Raw genomic sequence first — 19227 nt, forward strand, 5'->3', positions numbered from 1 at the left:
TATCATTTCTAACTGCATTTCTATATTTCTCTTTGTAATGGATTTTAATGTTTTATAGTAAACTTTACATCATTGAACATTTTCTCTAAAAGGAAGAGAAAACAAGATGCTGTTCTGCACAAAAGTTAACTTTACGCGTTCCAAACAAATTGTAATCAACCAGCGGCGTATACAACTAGGATATAGGACCTTAGCTTTACTTCCATTTGATTTTTATTAACTTACAGATAAATAGATACATGCATGAAGACAGACAGACAGATAGATAGATAGATAAGAGAGAGAGAGAGAGAGAGAGACAGACAGACAGACAGACAGACAGGCAGATTTAGATCTAAAGAGATGGAATTTGTTTACTTGAAATACTTTAAAAATATTAGGGATGCCTGAAGTGACACTACGTGTTGACCATCTCCTCCTCCAGACGACAAAGATCTATCGTTTCATTATTAAGTTTGGTGACAGAATTGGACGTTGATAGTGTCACGTGCCGTAAATCTTGGCTGTCACGCAGACTCCAGCCTGCTATTGATTTTAGCATTATCAGTACCTGTACGTACTTATTAGAGTTTTAGCATTCCTTCGGATTCGCCGAAGCTTGCTTGAGCACTTGGCGCTAACTGCGGTGATTCCAGAGGTGAGCATGGCCATCAGTACCTCGGGAGAATTTTCGGAACTCGAACACAAAGGTGTTGCCGTTCTCTATTTTCTCTTTGGTAAGTACTGATTTCCTCTTGATACCATCTAAGAACAGTGGAAAAGAAAATTGGTATAGAAATTTGAAAAATAATTTGTACAGGATTTATCATTGCTCTAATACATATATCCGTGTTAAATTTTTCTATTGTATCCTTCAATGGTAGAATATGATGAAATTGAATCCTGAATAAATAACCTATATAAATTTTCATGAAATATATATTTCGTGAATCTATCTTTTTTAATATTACATTGTAAAATTAGTCCATAATATAAACTTCTTCTTTTTTTATATTCTATTTTGCTTACCAATTGTTCAACATTGCTTGAAATGCATGAATATCTATCTATCTATCTATCTATCTATCTATATATATATATATATATATATATATATTCGTGAATTGTGATCCAAACTCAGGAGGTTCTATAGACGTGCTAGAGCATAGCAATTTTCCTGACTTCGTTTTAATCCTCTCGAAAAATATTCCTAGCATGAAAGAAAATCTGCTTTCAGGAAGCCTCCCTAATTACTTTGGTGTATCGGTCATGTTTATTGGTCATGTCTTTTTTTTATTTGTTTTCACTTGTTTGAAATAGCAATTTTTATCTTATTTATGAAGAAATACAAGAGTTCGACAATACGCTGTCAAGGGCATGTTTTCGGCTTTCAAGCTGATGAAATGAACTTTACAGATCAAAGATTATGTCGGATCTTTTCGTGTACAGAGGAAATTCATTGTGGATAAACATATTGGCTACATACTGCGAATTGGATCTGGCAAACATTGGAAAGCTTTTCATTAATTAACAATCTATTTGACCGGTTACATAAGTAATTCCACATCTATCGGTTGTAGTGATTACTGTCAATCGATTTCACATCGTCTTTTATTCGCGATTAGTTGAAAATTTATAAGAGCCTATTAAAACGAAATACAAAGGTTTAATATATAAAAATAAAAAGTTACGAGATATGAGATGTTCTAAGTCGTTAAAACCAGAAAAAGGTCGTAATTACGACATAAGAGGAGGTGATTATGTTACGTAATAGAAAGTCGTAATTCCCAGATAGAAAGTCATTATTTCGAGATGGTAAGTCGTAATTAAGAGATGTCGTTATTACAAGGTAAAAAGTCGTAATAACAATATAATAATCGCGATTACGAGATAATAAGTTGTAATTACGAGATAATAAGTTGTAATTATGAGATAATAAGTTGTAATTACGAGATGAAATAGGCATTACTGTAGACAAATAATTGTGTAAACTTCATCAATTTCTGCAGAAAGAAAATGAATTTAAGTAATAAAATATGGAATAATTTGAATTCGGGGGGGGGGGGTATCAAAATTGTTCAGTTTCGTTGAGAAAGGTGAAGATAACAAACAATGATCAATCTCATAAATCCCATAAGCAATACAAAATAGATGGTTGGGCAAACACGGACCCCTGGACACACCAGAGGTAGGATCAGGTGCCTAGAAGGAGTAAGCATCCCCTGTCGACCGGTCACACCCGCCGTAAGCCTTATATATTGATCAGGTAAACGGAGTTAGCCGTAGTCAAAATCGATGTGCTATCCTGACAATCCGTATGAAACACACCAGACAGCATTTGACCCAATGGTAGGTTGTATTGGCAAACTAGATCGTTATAACGACCATAGAATTTGCGAAACGCTGACATATAACGAGACTGTTGAAACCCCTGCACCATCAACTTGTTTGCCAGTAGCTTGCCTCGATTTAAAAACTGACTATACGCAGAGCAAGCTTTTGCGTATCGAATCAGTTGAGATATATACAGAACACATGCAGGTGATGATAGAATATTGTTATATAAATATGGGAAGTTGATGATGGAGAAGCTGGAATCATCCCGTTTGTCAGACGATGGGCTAAATATGAAAAAGAACTCGATACATTGTCAGAATGGTTCAAAAGTATAAGAGGAACATTACAAGCCCGCATTAGACCATCGTCGGTTACCCACGGGTGCTTCTATTCGATTATCTCCATCATCATGAGGGAGTGTGAGTGGACTCAAAACCGTGGTTTGCGACGATGGCATTAGACATATGAAAACAAAAGTACGTATCATCTATCCTTCTGTGTTTAGTAAACCAGAAGTGATAAAAGAAGTAGATTACACGAGGAATATAATTGATTGATTTGATATTGTTTAACGACCAACTCGAGAATATTTCACTCATATGGAGACGTCACCATTGCCGGTGAAGGGCTGCAAAATTTAGGCCTATGCTCGGCGCTTATGGCCATTGAGCAGGGAGGGATCTTCATCGTGTCACTCCTGCTGTGACACGGTACCTCAGTTTTTACGGTCTTATCCGAAGAGCCGCCCCATTTAGTCGCCTCTTACGACAAGCAAGGAGGTACTGAGGATTTATTCTAACCCGGATCCCCACGGGACACATGAGGAATATGTTTTGGTTCCAGCTGACAAAGCTTGTAACAGCATTGTCTTTGATTGTAAGGCTCATTATTACAACTTTATTTTAAACGAACTTGGCATTAATTCCACTTTTGGTAATCGTACCTATACTCCCACTGCCCTTTCAAAAGCCGAAATTCTTCAAAACCATGCTTAAGTTTTAGACACATTTAATATCCCAGTCAATGGGTCGGATGAATATGAGTTACCTTACCTATACTGGATTCCTAAACTTCATAAAAACCCTTACAAAGATACAATGCTGGATCCAGTAAATGTTCTACAAAGCACCTATCTTTGCTCCTCATGAAAATATTAACAGCTGTGAAGGAGAAACTTCAAACGTACTGTGCGACTATATATGCCAGAAGTGGTGTAAATGAAATTTGAATTCTAAAAAAGTCTACAGTAAACTTGAAATCACAAAACTCTTCTCAAATCAACAACATCAAAACGTATGACTTTTCAACTTTTTACATGACCATGCCTCACGATAAATTAAAGACTAGACATTTTTACATCATAGACAAACAAAAATGGAAAACGCAAATATTTCTATCTAGTGATCAGTCATCCAAAAGATTACTTTGTTAAACGCCACTCTGATTCCACGCACAATGCTCTGAAGTTGAAATAAAAAATATGCTGGAGTTCCTCATTGACAATATCTTCGTGGTCTTTGGTGATTAGGTCTTCCAACAGTCTGTTGGAATCCTCATGGACACGAATTGTGCTCCTTTGTTAGCTGACCTGCTTTTATATTCTTAGAAGCAGAATTTATTCAAAAACTTTTACGTGAGAAGACAAAATAGCATGCTGTGACCTTCAGTTCAACATTTAGATATATCGACGATGTATTATCCATGTTGTACGGTGTGACCGTTGAGACGAGCGAAGCCTATTAACAACTTGCAACACCACTTATAGACATTTTATCCGCCTCTTTATTTAACGCGGGAAATATCATGCGGTGGATGTAAACAGTTACATTGTGACGTCATATTAGCTGCAATTTCCTTCTTCTTTCAAACCAAGCAAACACAAAACGTTTGAAGCTATGAGAAATCTTGTCTGGAATTTAAAAAACGTTTATGGTACTTTCTAAACAATCTAATTATTTTAATTACGGGATTGTCAATGAAGTATACCGCAGTGACGGCGACATTTTCCCAGAGCATTATGGGTGATACTCATCTTTTTTCAACTGATAAAGAGCAAATCACGTGACTCATATGTGTAATCATTGGAGCGAGCTCGTCGCGTCGCTTCGCTCGCTAATATGTACATACGGTGTGACCGTTAGACCGAGCGAAGCATACAATGGTCATTGGAATGTCCCAAGTGGTAATCATAATTCCGTTAAGTACGGGAACTTCTACGTGAGAAGAAAAAATCTCTCGCTGTGACCTTCAATTCGACTTTTAGATATATCGATGACGTTTTGTCTAATATGTATACGGTGTGGCCGTTGGACCGAACGAAGCATGTACGTAAATCCGTGTCTCGAGTGGTTATCATAATTCCGTTAAGTACGGTAGATTATGATTCATTTATAAATATATATTTTGAATGAAATTTCCTTGCGCTAAACACCCCGTAACATCTCAATATTAAAGGAGTTTATATGGGGACAACAGTTTTACATGATCCGCCTATTCATTGAACGCGGGAAATAAAACGCAAGGCGACGTAAACTGTGCATTGTGACGTCACATTTAGCCTAGACTTTTTTCTCTTTTTCAAAGCAAACATATTATAAACAACAATAATACATTCCGTATGCAATGAAAAAGGCCGTTAAAACTAAACAAAATTAACCAATAAATTCAAAACGGTAAAAAAGTAACCGTAATTTTATCGTATATTCTTATTCAAAGAAACTCATGAACTCGTTCATCTATTTAGTCGTATTACGGTTTTATATGTATTTATTTGCTAAAACCTGCTACAATGATAATGATACTATTCACTTTCAACAAACTGGGTGTTTAAATTACGAATTGCACGTTAGAGTCTTCTATTATTGGCATTCAAAATAAAACACGAATAACTGTTGAAGCAGGTAATGGAAAAAATAAATGGCGGCGCCCATATGGATCACGAAAATTTCAGTGAACGTATATAGAGATTATCTCTTTTTCTTTTGCTGATTCGCTCGGTATTAACAATGATAGCTTTCATTCATATGTCGATTTGATATATCCCTGTGAGCTCGAAATAAAGGACACCACAGAGTCGTCCACTTTTGCTTCATAGTTTAGATATTTTATTGAAAGTAGACATTAACGGCAAACTGACAACTCAACTGTATGACAACTATCTATTTTGTATTGCTTGTAGGAGTTATGAGATTGATCACTGTTCGTTATCTTCACCTTGCATTCATTTAAAAAAATATATTTTGAATTAAATTTTCCTTGCGCTAAACACCCAATGACATCTCAATATTAAAGGGGCTTATAATGGGGAGAACAGTTTTACAGGATCCGCCTATTCATTGAACGCGGGAAATAAAACGCAAGGCGACATAAACTGTGCATTGTGACGTCATATTTAGCCTCGACCTTTTTTCTCTTTTTTCAAAGCAAACAATTTTAAAAAAAACAACAATAATACATTCCGTATGCAATGAAAAAGGCCGTTAAAACTAAACAAAATTAAACAATAAATTCAAAATCGTAAAAAAGTAACCGTAATTTTATCGTATATTCTTATTCAAAGAAACTAATGAACTCGTTCATCTATTTAGTCGTATTACGGTTTTATATGAATAGTATAATTATCATTGTAACAGGTTTTAGCAAATAAATACACTTTGAACAAATTGGGTGTTTAAATTACGAATTGCACGTCAGAGTCTTCTATTATTGGCATTCAAAATAAAACACGAATAACTGTTGAAGCAGGTAAGGAAAAAATAAATGGCGGCGCCCATATCGATCACGAAAATTTCGGTGAACGTATATAGAGATTATCTCTTTTTCTTTTGCTGATTTTGACTTTTTTCTTTTACATACGTGTTACCTTTAGAGCCTTGCTTCGCTCGGTATTAACAATAATAATTTTCATTTATATGTCTATTCAATATACTCGAAATAAAATGCACCACAGAGTCTTCCACTTCTGCTTCATACTTAGATATTTTATTGAAAGTAGATATTAACGGCAAACTAACAACTCAACTTTATGACAAACGGGATGATTTCAACTTCTCCATCGTCAACTTCCCATATTTATGTAGCAGTATTCTATTATCACCTGCATATGGTGTTTACATCTCTCAAGTGATTCGATACACAAGACCTTGTTCTGCGTATGGTCAGTTTTTAAATCAAAGCAGGCTACTGACAAACAAGTTGATGGTGCAGGAGTTCCAACACTCGTTTTAAAATCAGCATTTCACAATGGTCGTTATAACGATCTAGTTTGCCAATATAACCTATCATTGGGTCAAATGCTGTCTGACATAATGTTTCATGCAGATTGTTAGGCCGTTCTTGGCACACTGATTTTGACTGCGGATAAATCCGTTTGCCTGATTAAGATATAGGTCTCACGGCGGGTGTGACCGGTCAACAGGAGATGCTTACTCCTCCTAGGCACCTGATGCCACCTCTGCTATATCCAGGGGTCCGTCTTTGTCCAACTTTCTATTTTATGTTGCTTATAGGAGTTATGAGATTGGTCACTGTTCGTTATCTTCACCTTTCGTACCGATTGTTTGGCCGTTCTTGACACTGATTTTGACTACGGATAACTCCGTTTATCTGATCATGATATAGGGATCACGGCGGGTGTGACCGGTCGACAGGGGGGTGCTTACTCCTCTTAGGCACCTGATCGCACCTCTGGTATATCTAGGAGTCCGTGTTTGCCCAACTCTTTATTTTGTATTGCTTACAGGAGTTATGAGATTGATCACTGTTCGTTATTTTCGCCTTTCATAAAGTTGAGTTGTTAGTTTGCTGTTAATATCTACTTTCAATAAAATATCTAAGTATGAAGCAGAAGTGGACGATACTGTGGTGTCCTTTATTTCGAGCTCGCATGGATATATCGAATCAACACTTGTATGAAAGTTATTATTGTTAATAGATATAACGTCGTCGATATATCTAAATTCAGCTAACAAAGGATCACAATTCGTGCCCATGAGATTTTCAATAGACTGTTGGAAGACCTGATCTCCAAAGACCACGAAGTTATTCTCAATGAGGATCTCTAGCATATTTTTTATTTCATTCTCAGAATACTTGTGCGTTGAATCAGAGAAATGATTTTCTGGGATTTGATTTCTATACATAAATACATAATATAAATTGTGTATTTTGTTGTGGTTTAAAATTCTTGAGGGGGAGGGGATCAAAATTAAGTCCCCAAAATATCCAATAATATACAGGTCAAGATATGGTTTATGAAAAGAGTGGATTTTATAATATAGAATATATTACTTTGGAGGACGTTAAACTAAAGTACTACTCTATCTCTGAAAGCCAAAATGGTTTTGTACTTATTCATTCGATATTCTGATGACTTATAACAAGATACATTCGTGAAACATTACCCCCCCCCCCCACACACACACACACACCATAGTCAATTTGTCCTTGACCTGGGCATATGACGTTTATGCACCTTTATCAGTCGTACGCATGTACCTGTGATCTTAACCTCTTAGTTTACAAAGTAGGGAATCTCCGTCTTGTGTAATTGAAAAGTTACGACCAAGGTTAAAGTTTTGGACAGACATAAAAGGAGACAGACAGGGTGATTGATCCTCGATCGCGGGGAGAGAGAAAAAATAACTTATCAGGCAGGTATAATTAGGACAATATACTCACAAATTCGATCGAGAAGAAGAAAGAACCGCTGTATCACTGATGTCAATAAAACAACTCTCTCTCTCACTCACTCACTCTTTGTCTCCTTTACTGACATGATCAGTGCCAGACTAAGAGGGTTATAACTCCAGTAACCCCCCTGGATTCACCTATTTAGCAGATTAATGATATATCGTGCAGTTTTTACTTGCTTGTTGACAAGGTTTTCACGTCATTAATTGAATTGATGTGCGCATTAATTCAATTATTGCACGCAAAATTTATTTGATGTAAACACCAATTCAATTATTGCGCGTAATAATTGAATTGATCAATGATATCTTCAAATGATTAAAGATATCTTCAATTATTTGACTTTGTATGTTAATTTGGCGTTCCACAAGAGAGGGGGATAGGTGATTGATATGTCAACACTACTCATTGTTTCTTCTGTCTTTATATATGGCAGGAGCACGCGTCTCCAACTAACAGTAAATTTTTTCTTGCTCTGCTTGGAGTAAAGTTATTTGAGATTTTGCTTTTAGAACAGTAATCTTTTTACTTGCGTTATTTCCTAAAAACCTCCGTTTTATCCTTTTCTTGTATGTACAACATGTAAGTATACCAGTGTTTCTCTTTACAGGTGTTTTTGGAGTGTTGACGAATTCGTTCACACTGAAGACATTTTGGAAAGATGGGGTGTTGATCTCCCCCAAAAATATCCTCCATATCAACCTAGCCTTCTCTAACGTCCTTGTGGTCCTCGGTTTCCCCTTCTCGGGCCTCTCCAGCTGGCACGGGAGGTAATCGTTGAGTAAAGTCTGCTGTAACTGATGCATGTCAATCTTAATAGACCAGCGTTTTTATTCAAGTAACCTCACCTATAGCAGCAGAACTGTTGCTCTCTGAACTGTAGCTACGTCATCAAAATATGTTAGCAGAAATATCTTAAAGCATGTTAGCAAGTCGTTTGATGAATTCACTTGCGACATGTAAAAGACGAGAAAGCATACACTGAAGCTGTAGTATTAAGCAAATGTTTAATCTTAGAGGCTACTGTACTGAGAATACGCAACGATAGGTTGGTTGGGTGTTTTACGTCACTCATATTGAAACGTCACCAGTTGTACATAGGACATGATAGGTGATGTACCACAAATTTAGACTTACACTTACCGCTTACGGCTGTAGCAGTGTGGGTTCTTTAACGTGCCAACGCCTGCCCCTCCGTTTTAAAGGTCATATCCGAAAGACTCACAATTCGCACTTTTATATGCCGAGCGTTTGGCGAAGTAGCAATCATTGCCTATATTTACGTCTTAGGTTTGAGCGGGGATCGAACTCATGACCTCCCAGTTACGAAGCGAACGCTGTACCACCGAACTACCGCGACCGGTTAGAATACGCAACGGTGTGGAAAGAGATAAATTGAATAATATAGGATTATCGAACTTGTATTGGTGTATATTGGCCGAGTTTGATTTGAAAATTTGTTAACTTGTGAGCGAATATTTAATCCCAACGAGTGTCAATATTCTTCAATGTAAGTTCAATAACTCTCTTATCATACAGCTAAACATAAAACTATACTTCAGTGGTATGTTGATAATTCAATTTCTCGTCAAATTTAAAAACTGAAATACAATGTAGTATTGTTACTGATATGACTGCATGCAGTGTTACAATTATGTACATATTCAACATTCATTCAAATGCATCGATCATTGCTTGTGAAATGTTCCAAATTATGAATAATGATACTAGTATTTGCTGGTTCTTATTTGTAAATCAGAATCGAATTAGTACAAATATTAATTTAATCTCAATAGACGGAATATTGAAACCGGCCACCTGAGCTTACCAAATGATAGATAGTTCGCCATCTTTGTTTACAGGTCGAGAGTAATATCTTTAACTTGTACCCATAACGTTTCGGTGAAGCTCATTTCATTTCTTGGAAAGATGGTATTCAATAATGGTCCAGATATTGCACGCTGGAGTTCTCTAGAATCTAGGATCATTTTATTACTTAAAAACATTAACTATTGTATACACTGTATAATATTGTACGCTATTCAACTTGTTTTCACTCTGTTGCATATTATTCTCAATACTATACATATGTAGCGGTTAACCGGGTTTGATAACCGTAGGCCAGATAGCTTAGTTACAATGTAGTACAGCACCTGACTAGATATTGATGACCCCAGGTTCGAGTCCCGGTCTGGTTCGTTGCATTTTCTCCCCTTCCTCTTACATATTTACATTTTTAAAAAAATTAAAGATCATATTTACATTAATGTAAGGTGAAGATTACGAACAGTGATCAATCCCATAACTCCTACAAGCAATACAAAATAGATGGTTGGGTAAACACAGATCCCTGAACATACCAGAGGTTGATCAGGTGCTGAGGAGTAAGCATCCCCCGTCGACCGGTCAAATCCGCCGTGAGCCCTATATCTTGATCAGGTAAACGGACTTATTCGTAGTCAAAGTCAGCGTGCCAAGAACGGCCTAACAATCGGTATGAAACACGTCAGACAGCATTTGACCCAATGATAGATTGTATTGGCAAACTAGATCGTTATAGCGACCATAGAATTTGCGAAATACTGACTTTAAACGAGACTGTTGAAACCCCATTACCACCAACTTGTTTGTCAGAAGCTTGCCTCGATTTAAGAACTGACCATAAGCAGAACAAGCTCTTGCGTTTCGAATCAGTTTAGAGATATATACACCATATGCAGGTGATAATTATGTGTTTTTTAAAAACTGTCTTTGTAATATTCTATTTCCTGGAATTATTTGTTCTTGTCAGTCAGCATGTTGGAACAGCAATGGAATAGCCATGAATGCTTTCTTTAACGTGACGTGACATTGTGACGTCAACGTTATTGTACAGTGGGACATGGCAAAATTGTTGTCAAATATTCAGATTATTTCTAATATCATTTAAAAACTTCAAGCAGAATCGTGTTAAAATGTAAATATTTTATCATATATATCAGAGTAATTAAGTTTCTACTTTTTATCGGAAACTGTCCTCGTTGAAAACCATGCTGACTTTATAGGTGGGTGTTTGGTGACCAGGGTTGTCAGCTGTACGGCTTCGAGTCTTATACAGGAGGAATTGCCTGCACAGGGTTTGTCTTCGCCTTGTGCTTTGAACGCTATTTGGCCAACCAACAGAGACAACTATGTAAGTATTTATGTCATGTATCATATTGACTTCGGAAGATAAGTGTTCAAAATTAAAATATATTATACAAAGGCATTGTAGTTTTGTCAAGAAATGGTACAACTTAGAATCTCGGTCACTGTATGAAATGAATTATGCGATTAACCACTGTTCGTTAATTTCACTCTAGACGAATCGATGACCTGCAGCACATGGTGGCTCATCACCTTAGCTGTCTGGCTGCACGCGATGGTGTGGGCCCTCTTTCCAGTGATAGGATGGAGCAGGTAAGCCTCTTATTGTCAACAGTATTCACATATCTGACATAAATTTTACACTAGATGTGAAAGAAATATATATTTGCTGACGAGGGAACTGTATTTAGATATAAAATGTGACTATTACTTTCGCTTAGTTACTCTATGGAGGCCTCGGGAGTGGCCTGCGGTCTGAGTTGGTTGAAACATGATTTTAACCACACAACGTTCGTCATCGCTATGGCCGTGGAGCACTGTGTCATTTATCTGTTGGCTTTCATCTTCTTAAAGTCTGCCAAAAGTTCCGTGGACTCGCCCGTGGTTTTGGAGGTCAACACACGTAACTGGTTCACCGAGAAACAGCTTGTCTGGGTATCGTCCCTCTCAATAAAATGATATGTTTCTAAATTCTGCAAATGTTGTTCTAAATAAAGCAATTCAAGTTGCCAAAATCCCATATTTACCACAAAATTTCCCTATGAACCACCTTTATTTTTGCTTATTTACAAATCTTTACTTGGAAAAATGTCATCCAAAAATTTAAATCCTTTAGAAAACGTCTCTTTATTGATGTATTTCATGCATTAATGACCGATTTGTATTGTTGTTTGATCAAATACTAGTTACAGAAAATCCTACGGAAGCACAGCAAAATCCTATTGCATTTCATTCGTCCAAAATTGTTGGCATCCTATGACCTTAACTGATGACTTCTGTTGCAGATAACGTTTGCATTTCTGTTGATTGCCGGGATAGGCTGGGGCCCCTATGGGTATTTCGCCATTTGGAGCCAGCATACCCAAGTCACCAGCATTTCAATGATGGCTGTCACTTTGCCGCCATTGTTTGCCAAAGGTTCGGCTTCTTTTTACATCATTCCTTACCTCGTAGCCAGTGAGCGTTTCCGCGACGCCATTGTCGGAGGAGAGGTGGCGGTGAAAAAGGACGCATGAATACGCTCTAAAACTCAATCTACGTCATCAAGATAAGGATATTTATAAAACTGTTGTCTGCACAAGCAGAAGCCAAGACGAGTTGTTTTTTATTCGAAAACATTAAATGTTTGTCTATGAAATTTTGTATACAAGTAATATAATAACTTGCATTATTGCTCCGCGAACATTGTATACGTATATTGTAAGAAATCGTAAGTGCATGCTTGCATACAGCTGTTTTGTTATTTTGACCATGATCGTGTTTCGCACTGTGTTATATGTTTATCATTTAGTATTATTGGAAGATGAAATAAAGTTTCGAGACTGGATGTATCACTACTATTGTCTGCTCATATCCTGTTTACTCCGAGATGAAACCACGAGATTCCCTTCTTCGGGCCTCTCCCACTTAAGGCGTATAATACATTGTCATAATGGCTGACTTCTTTTAAAACATGAATCGAAATATAAGAATCAGTATTATTTGTATATTCCTTTCAAATTTCATCGCTTAACTGGGTCACTATGACGGATAGCGTGTCGACTGCTGATCTGTAGATCGCAGTTTCGAATCCCAACAGGTTTTTAAAAAATTCAGATTACTTTCTACAAAAACTGCATCTTTTAAGTAAATAAAGTGAATTAGCAAGTTTTCATTCAAATTTTGTTGTTGAAAATATCCTCCAATTTTCATGCATAAACTCTTTATTTCCTGGGATGTTGATTGTTTGAAAATTATTAAACCAATATTATTATACCTCACAGGAATAATTCATTCTACGGTTGTAAAAATAGTATTGGTTGAACAAATCACGTGATCCAACCTTTCCCTACATTTTTCCCGTGGGGATCCGGGTTAGAATGGGTTCCCAGTACCCCTTGCTTGTCGTAAGAGGCGAATAAATGGGGCGGTCCTTCGGATGAGACCGCAAAAACCGAGGGCCCGTGTCACGATAAAGATCCCTCCCTGCTCAATGGTCATAAGCGCCGAGCATAGGCCTAAATTTTGCAGCCCTTCACCGGCAATGGTGACGTCTCCATATGAATGAAATATTCTCGAGAGGGACGTTAAATAATATTCAATCAATTAATCTCTACATCATTATGCATTTAGTTTTTCTTACACATCTGCGGTTCTTTGAAAATTTGTCAATTTGGGCAGTTTTTGCCCCACACCTAGGGCCCCAGGGGTGAAGGAATCCTTAAAATTACAACTTATGTCCCCCTTGTCCCAAGGATGCTTCATACCAACTTCGAAAAGAATTTGAATAGTAGTTATCAAGAAGTTAAAAATGTTCAATTGTAAACGGACGACAACCACACAGCTTCCGAGATATCAGCTCTTCTGTGAAAAAGGTACGTTCAGTGTTCTGTTGAACGCTTGGGTGGATACAAGATATATACATATTCTGTACGAGTGATATTTTCATCAAAGAAAAAAAGTGATTATCGATTTTTGTTTGAGCTATTTTATTATTTAATACCAATAAACTTACTAATATTGTGTGTCCCTGCAGTTTGGGTGGTTGCATGATATCTGATAATCGGCCTTTAGGTAATATATGAAGGTAGCGATAAGCATTTGTACCCACCGCGTGTGGACGATAGTATGTTTTGCGTCTCACTGTGCGTAAGAGTTCCAAAAAGGGAAAGAACTATTGGGCAACTCGAAAATTGCGTATTGCAAGAGATCACCGGAGTTTACCCAGGTGACCTAATAAAACCATAAAGTCGTAATGCTGTTTAAAGTTGTTTAACATTTTTAGCCGAGTTGCAACGAAGTTGAACTCGGCTATTGGTTTGGTGATGCGGGCGGGCGGTTGGGCGTCAACAATTGGTTTCCAGATGATAACTCGAAAAGTTTACAATCTAATCAAATGAGACTTTGATATATTGTTGGGTACCAGGTAAAAAAGACCCCTATTAATTTTGGAGAAAAATGATCAAAGGTCAAGGTCACAGTGACCGAAAATAGAATGAAAAATTTGGTTTCCGGATGATAACTCAGATTGTTTAAATCCGAATCAAATGATACTTAAAGATATTGTTATGTACCATGTAAGGAAGACCCCTATTGATTTTTTATAAAATAGGTCAAAGGTGAAGGTCACAGTGACCGAAAATAGATTTGAAATTCCCCAAAAAAAATTGGTTTCAGGAGGATAACTCGAAATTTTTTAATTTGAATCAAATGAAACTTAGATATATTGTTGGATACCAGCAAAGCAAGGCCCCTATCGATTTTGGAGGAAAAAAGTCAAGGTCACAGTGACCGAAAATAGATTGAAAACTTCAGACAATTATGGTTTCTGGACAGTAACTCGAAAAGTTTAAAACTGAATCAAATGAAACTTGGTTATATTGTTGGATAGCAGGTTAGGAAGACCCCATGCAACTCGGATCATGCACCCTTGGGTACGTATATTGATTTTCTAACATTGTGATCATATAGTGATATTGCACAAAATCAATAAAAATGCACTGCCAAGTATCAATGAAATGTGCTCAATAGGAAAGTTCACAAGTACGCAGTCAGAGATATGACGTTTATCAACAAAATAGATTTCTTGCATCGTATAATTACGGGAGTTAAGTGTTGATCAGTTTAAGAGATTAAACAGTAAGTAGTATCGGATAAACACGAACAGGATTATAATTACTGCGATAGAGATTTAGGTGATTACTTCCTGGAGGTGGGAGACGACTGTTATAAGGAGGAGTCGCATCTAACAAAGAATTCATGAAAACTAACGTAGAACGGGGGAATTAAGATTGTCAAAATACACACACACACACACACACACACACACACACACACACACACATACATACATATATACACACACACACACACACACACACACACACACACACACACACATATATATATATATATATATATATATATATATAAAGATAAAAAAGAAACACGAAGGCGTTTAGTAAAGTTTTAATAAACGTCTTTTACCTATACTTTTGCCGATCATTCCGAAAAATTATCTATCTAATATCTACTGTCTATCTGTCTGTATATGAGGTATTGAAGTATGTATATAGACAAGAATTTTTTTTTTTTATTGTATTCGGATGAAATTAGTCCATTGATTCATCATATTTCACATGTTTTAGAGGGACGTTCACACTTCCACTCATGAGATCAGCGCCAATAGAATATTCTTATAATCCCCAGACGTGTCGCCCTACAAAAATAGAACGCAAAAAAAAATTAGCATTCTGTCCTGATCGATTTGATGCGACTAACATAGATTGGTAATCAAGATCCACGTGATCAATTTAACAACTGTATAGATTGGTGTTCTGAATCCACGTGATCAATTTGTATAAAAACTGTATAGATCGGTAATCAAAATCGATGTGATCAATTTGATGTACCAACCGTATAGATTGGAATTCAGAATCCATGTGATCATTTTGATGTGACAACTGTATAGATTGGTGTTCAGAATTCACGTGATCATTTCAATGTGTATTTAATTAATATATTAGTGGTCAGAAACAAGATAAAAAGGAACAGTACTTTTTTGTTTTTAGTTTTACTTTCTTTCTTTTTTAATATTAGGGGCCACTAATCAACGATTGAATAAAACAACAACCTGAATACATCTATCATGTTCCCCCTGAAATCATTGAAATGCGTGTTTTCGGTGGCTAGGAAATTACTGATTTCAAAATACATCTAATTTATACGCTGAATTGTTGAAGTGAATCTTTCGCGTGTAGATTCTTTATCATTAGTTATGTTACAGATACTGTTAGCTTACCTTTATGAACTCCTCCAGGGTCTTGCTGTAGAGTTTTTCGAACTCTCTCTTGATTCCACTCATATCAGCCTCTGACCTTGACACGATTAACCTAATTAGATCTTCGTCATCGGTTCCAGCACCCTATGAAGAACATGTAATGTAAACAATATCTAAGTTAAGTCCCTAGAACCATCTACCTTAAAATTCTAAAACTTTTCGTGAACTCTATAAAGAGACATCGGAATCCATGGATATCCCGAACCTACCAGTCACTTTCTGAATGCTGACTGCTAAATGAGCAAAATAACCTGTTATTTGCTTGATGAGAAATGCTAAAATTGCTAAATGCTGCATGATTGCTAATAGTGGAAGTGGAATGTTCATAATTGCTAAGAGACAAAATGTTATTCGATAGATAGCATTGCGACCGGCTAAATGCTCACTGCCAAATTTACTAATTCGTTTACAGTTTCTGAATATGCAGAAATCCGGTGAGAGGATATACGTATTACGGTTTCTTCACACACACACACACACACACGTACATACATGTATTATTTCTAGCAAAGATGCAGTTATCCAGTTAACCGATTAATCGGTCGTAATCGGTTACAAATCTCATAACCGGTTAGTCAATTATTTTCTTATACAATCTTTAGACTTTCTCACTTCGGTCACATTAAACGACCCAGGAAACGAAGTCGGAAAAGGTAACTGATGTGTCGGACCCCCTTCTGTGGTGGCATGATGATACCGCGTACCGCAAAATCCAGCAACTTTCAATTTTAGCGCGGAAATATCTTGTGATCCTTGGAATAGCTGTACCGTCACAGAGGATTTTTTTTTTCTACTGCTGGTGTTCTTGTAAATAAACTGCGAAGCCGCCTGTCATTATCAGTGATTGAGAAAATAAAAGGTGAATTCATTCTTTTTTAAAAAGTACGAGTGCAAAAGGGATATCAAGACGATTTTGTTTAAATCTGACTACAATATCTCGGGAATTAAACGTTATGTTCATGTTTTTCAACATTGATTAAGGAAAAAGAGTTCTAATTATCATAATCAAACATATTTTTCTTTGCAATTTAGTTCGTACGAATATAACTAGAATAATTTTCAATAACCCCCCCCCCCCCATGTTTTTGGTCGATTAACCGGTTAATTGGTCGAAATGCTTCACGACTAACCGGTTATGAAATGTAGACCGATTGCCATCCCTAATTATTTCTATATATTATTGTTATAATATGTTTATATCATGACGTTATTTTTATGATATTATTTTCTAAATATTATCATCATATTTTAGAAATATTTATTACTGTATTATTTTTTGAATTATTATATTTTCATGTTATCATACCCGCATTTTCTAAAGAAAGTTTGGGTATATTATTACCCTCGTCTGTACCTTCGTTTATTACTCTATCTTCTTCCCCAAACTTGTATTTTATTTTAAGCTGTAGCCAATTAAGCTTTTTTAACTTTTTGAATATAATAGATGATGTCCTCTAGATGTGCACAAAGGTTTTGGACTTTTCAATTTTACCCTGGGGGTAAAAAAAAAAAATAGTGGGTTTTTTCTGGTTTCCAGAACTCCCCATACACTTTACACAATAGCCAAAACCATCCTTTGGAAATGATTGGTAATATCATGTAGATATGCAATAAGGTTTCGGAATTTTAATATTTTCATCCTTGGGGCCTAACGGGGGTCGAAAACAGCGTTTTTCTACAAAAAAACTGGTTCCCAGAACTCTTAGATCATATGCATTAGCAATAAGGTTTCAGAATTTTCATTTTCAACCTGGGAGTCAATTGAGGGCTGAAAAACGAGGTTAGTTTTTTTTTTAATACAGAAAAAACTGGTTCACAGAACCCCTCTTACATTTCATGCAGTAGCCAAATCATCTTTTTGGAGATGATTAGCGATATCCTTTAGGTGTGCAATAAGTTTTCGGAATTATCATTTTCCCCCTGAGAGAAATTAGGGTGGAAAAACGCCGAACAAAACCATGGTGCTCAGTACATTGTGTCTTGTGCGACAAGAATATATTTACTTTAAGGGTTGGAATCTCAAACATTTTGAATTAAGATTTTTGAACAATCAAAATCTGATGGGGGTTGGGATGACCCCAGGGCACTTGCTCATCAGAATACTCAATGCATCTTGATATGTGCCTCAGGACTAAATACATATTAGAGGCCACCTCAGTTATTTTTGAATACATTCTAAATATGGTTTATAGGGCTTGGGATGACCCCAGGGCACTTGCCCAACAGAATACTTAATGCATCTTGACATACAGCAAGAATATATAACAGGACAGGTTATGTGGTAGCTATTGTGGCTTCTTTGCTAGTTATACAAGTACGATAGAGAGTACTCGTATATTTAAAGGCAAACACTTGCGTGTGGGTATTGCTGTCTTATGACAGCATCTAATTATCATATTATCATTTTTTTAAAATAATATTATATTCTTTTTTCCATATCATAAGCATATCATTTCTATTTTATCATTATCAGTATCATTTTTATAATTTTTCATATCATTATTTTTATTATTTTTTTAAAGTTATATTTTTTTTTATCATTAAAGAAAGAAATATTTCGGGTGAGGGTATCTACAGATGCTTGGATGATTCTTACGATTCCGTCAGTCATAATGTCAGTTATGGAAGCCATTTCATTTCACTCAAACCATGGAAATGTACATGAGATACGTCAAACGTATTTGCACATATATAATAACAAATGGATCAAACAAGAGAAAATCAGGAGAGTAGACAATATTCATTGATTTTTGAATTGAACAAACAAACTTTTCTTTGCGATACAAAATCTCTTGAAGACATATCTTTTCAAAACTTATTAGTGTTAGGGGAGAACGATATTCATATTAGCACCAAGCAACTGAAAATAAGCAGTTAGCAATTTACAACCAGCATTTATCAGTTAGCGAGGAGCAATTTACAACCTGCATTTATTAGTTAGCGAGAAGAAAATGGCATTTGAAAATCAGCATTTTCAATACACAATTAGCAGCTGCCATTTTGCAATTAACAATTGGAAATCGGCAATTATCAACAAGCATTTGTCAATTACCAAC

General features: G+C 36.2%; 2 protein-coding genes across 2 annotated transcripts in view; one reads left to right on the forward strand and one right to left on the reverse strand.

Moving 5' to 3' along the window:
- The first annotated feature begins 501 nt into the window (after nt 1–501).
- Nucleotides 502–12679, forward strand: LOC125668072 (visual pigment-like receptor peropsin). The gene is made up of 6 exons (XM_048901832.2): nt 502–716; nt 8618–8777; nt 11052–11179; nt 11349–11445; nt 11574–11787; nt 12138–12679. Exons 1-6 carry the CDS (start codon nt 644–646, stop codon nt 12366–12368), a joined length of 903 nt encoding a protein of 300 aa, XP_048757789.1. The 5' UTR covers nt 502–643; the 3' UTR covers nt 12369–12679.
- A 2605-nt stretch (nt 12680–15284) lies between these two features.
- The window catches only part of LOC125668901 (annexin A6), a 67381-nt gene continuing 63438 nt past the window's right edge, over nt 15285–19227 (reverse strand). Inside the window, exons 37-38 of the mRNA XM_056161318.1 lie at nt 16133–16255; nt 15285–15550 (exon numbers count right to left, since the gene is read on the reverse strand). Of these exons, the coding sequence (XP_056017293.1) occupies nt 15500–15550; nt 16133–16255 (174 nt within the window). The 3' untranslated portion in view covers nt 15285–15499. The remainder of the gene's footprint in view (nt 15551–16132; nt 16256–19227) is intronic.

This window comes from Ostrea edulis, chromosome 4 (assembly GCF_947568905.1).
Source record: "Ostrea edulis chromosome 4, xbOstEdul1.1, whole genome shotgun sequence".
NCBI classification, from domain to species: Eukaryota; Metazoa; Mollusca; class Bivalvia; order Ostreida; family Ostreidae; genus Ostrea; species Ostrea edulis.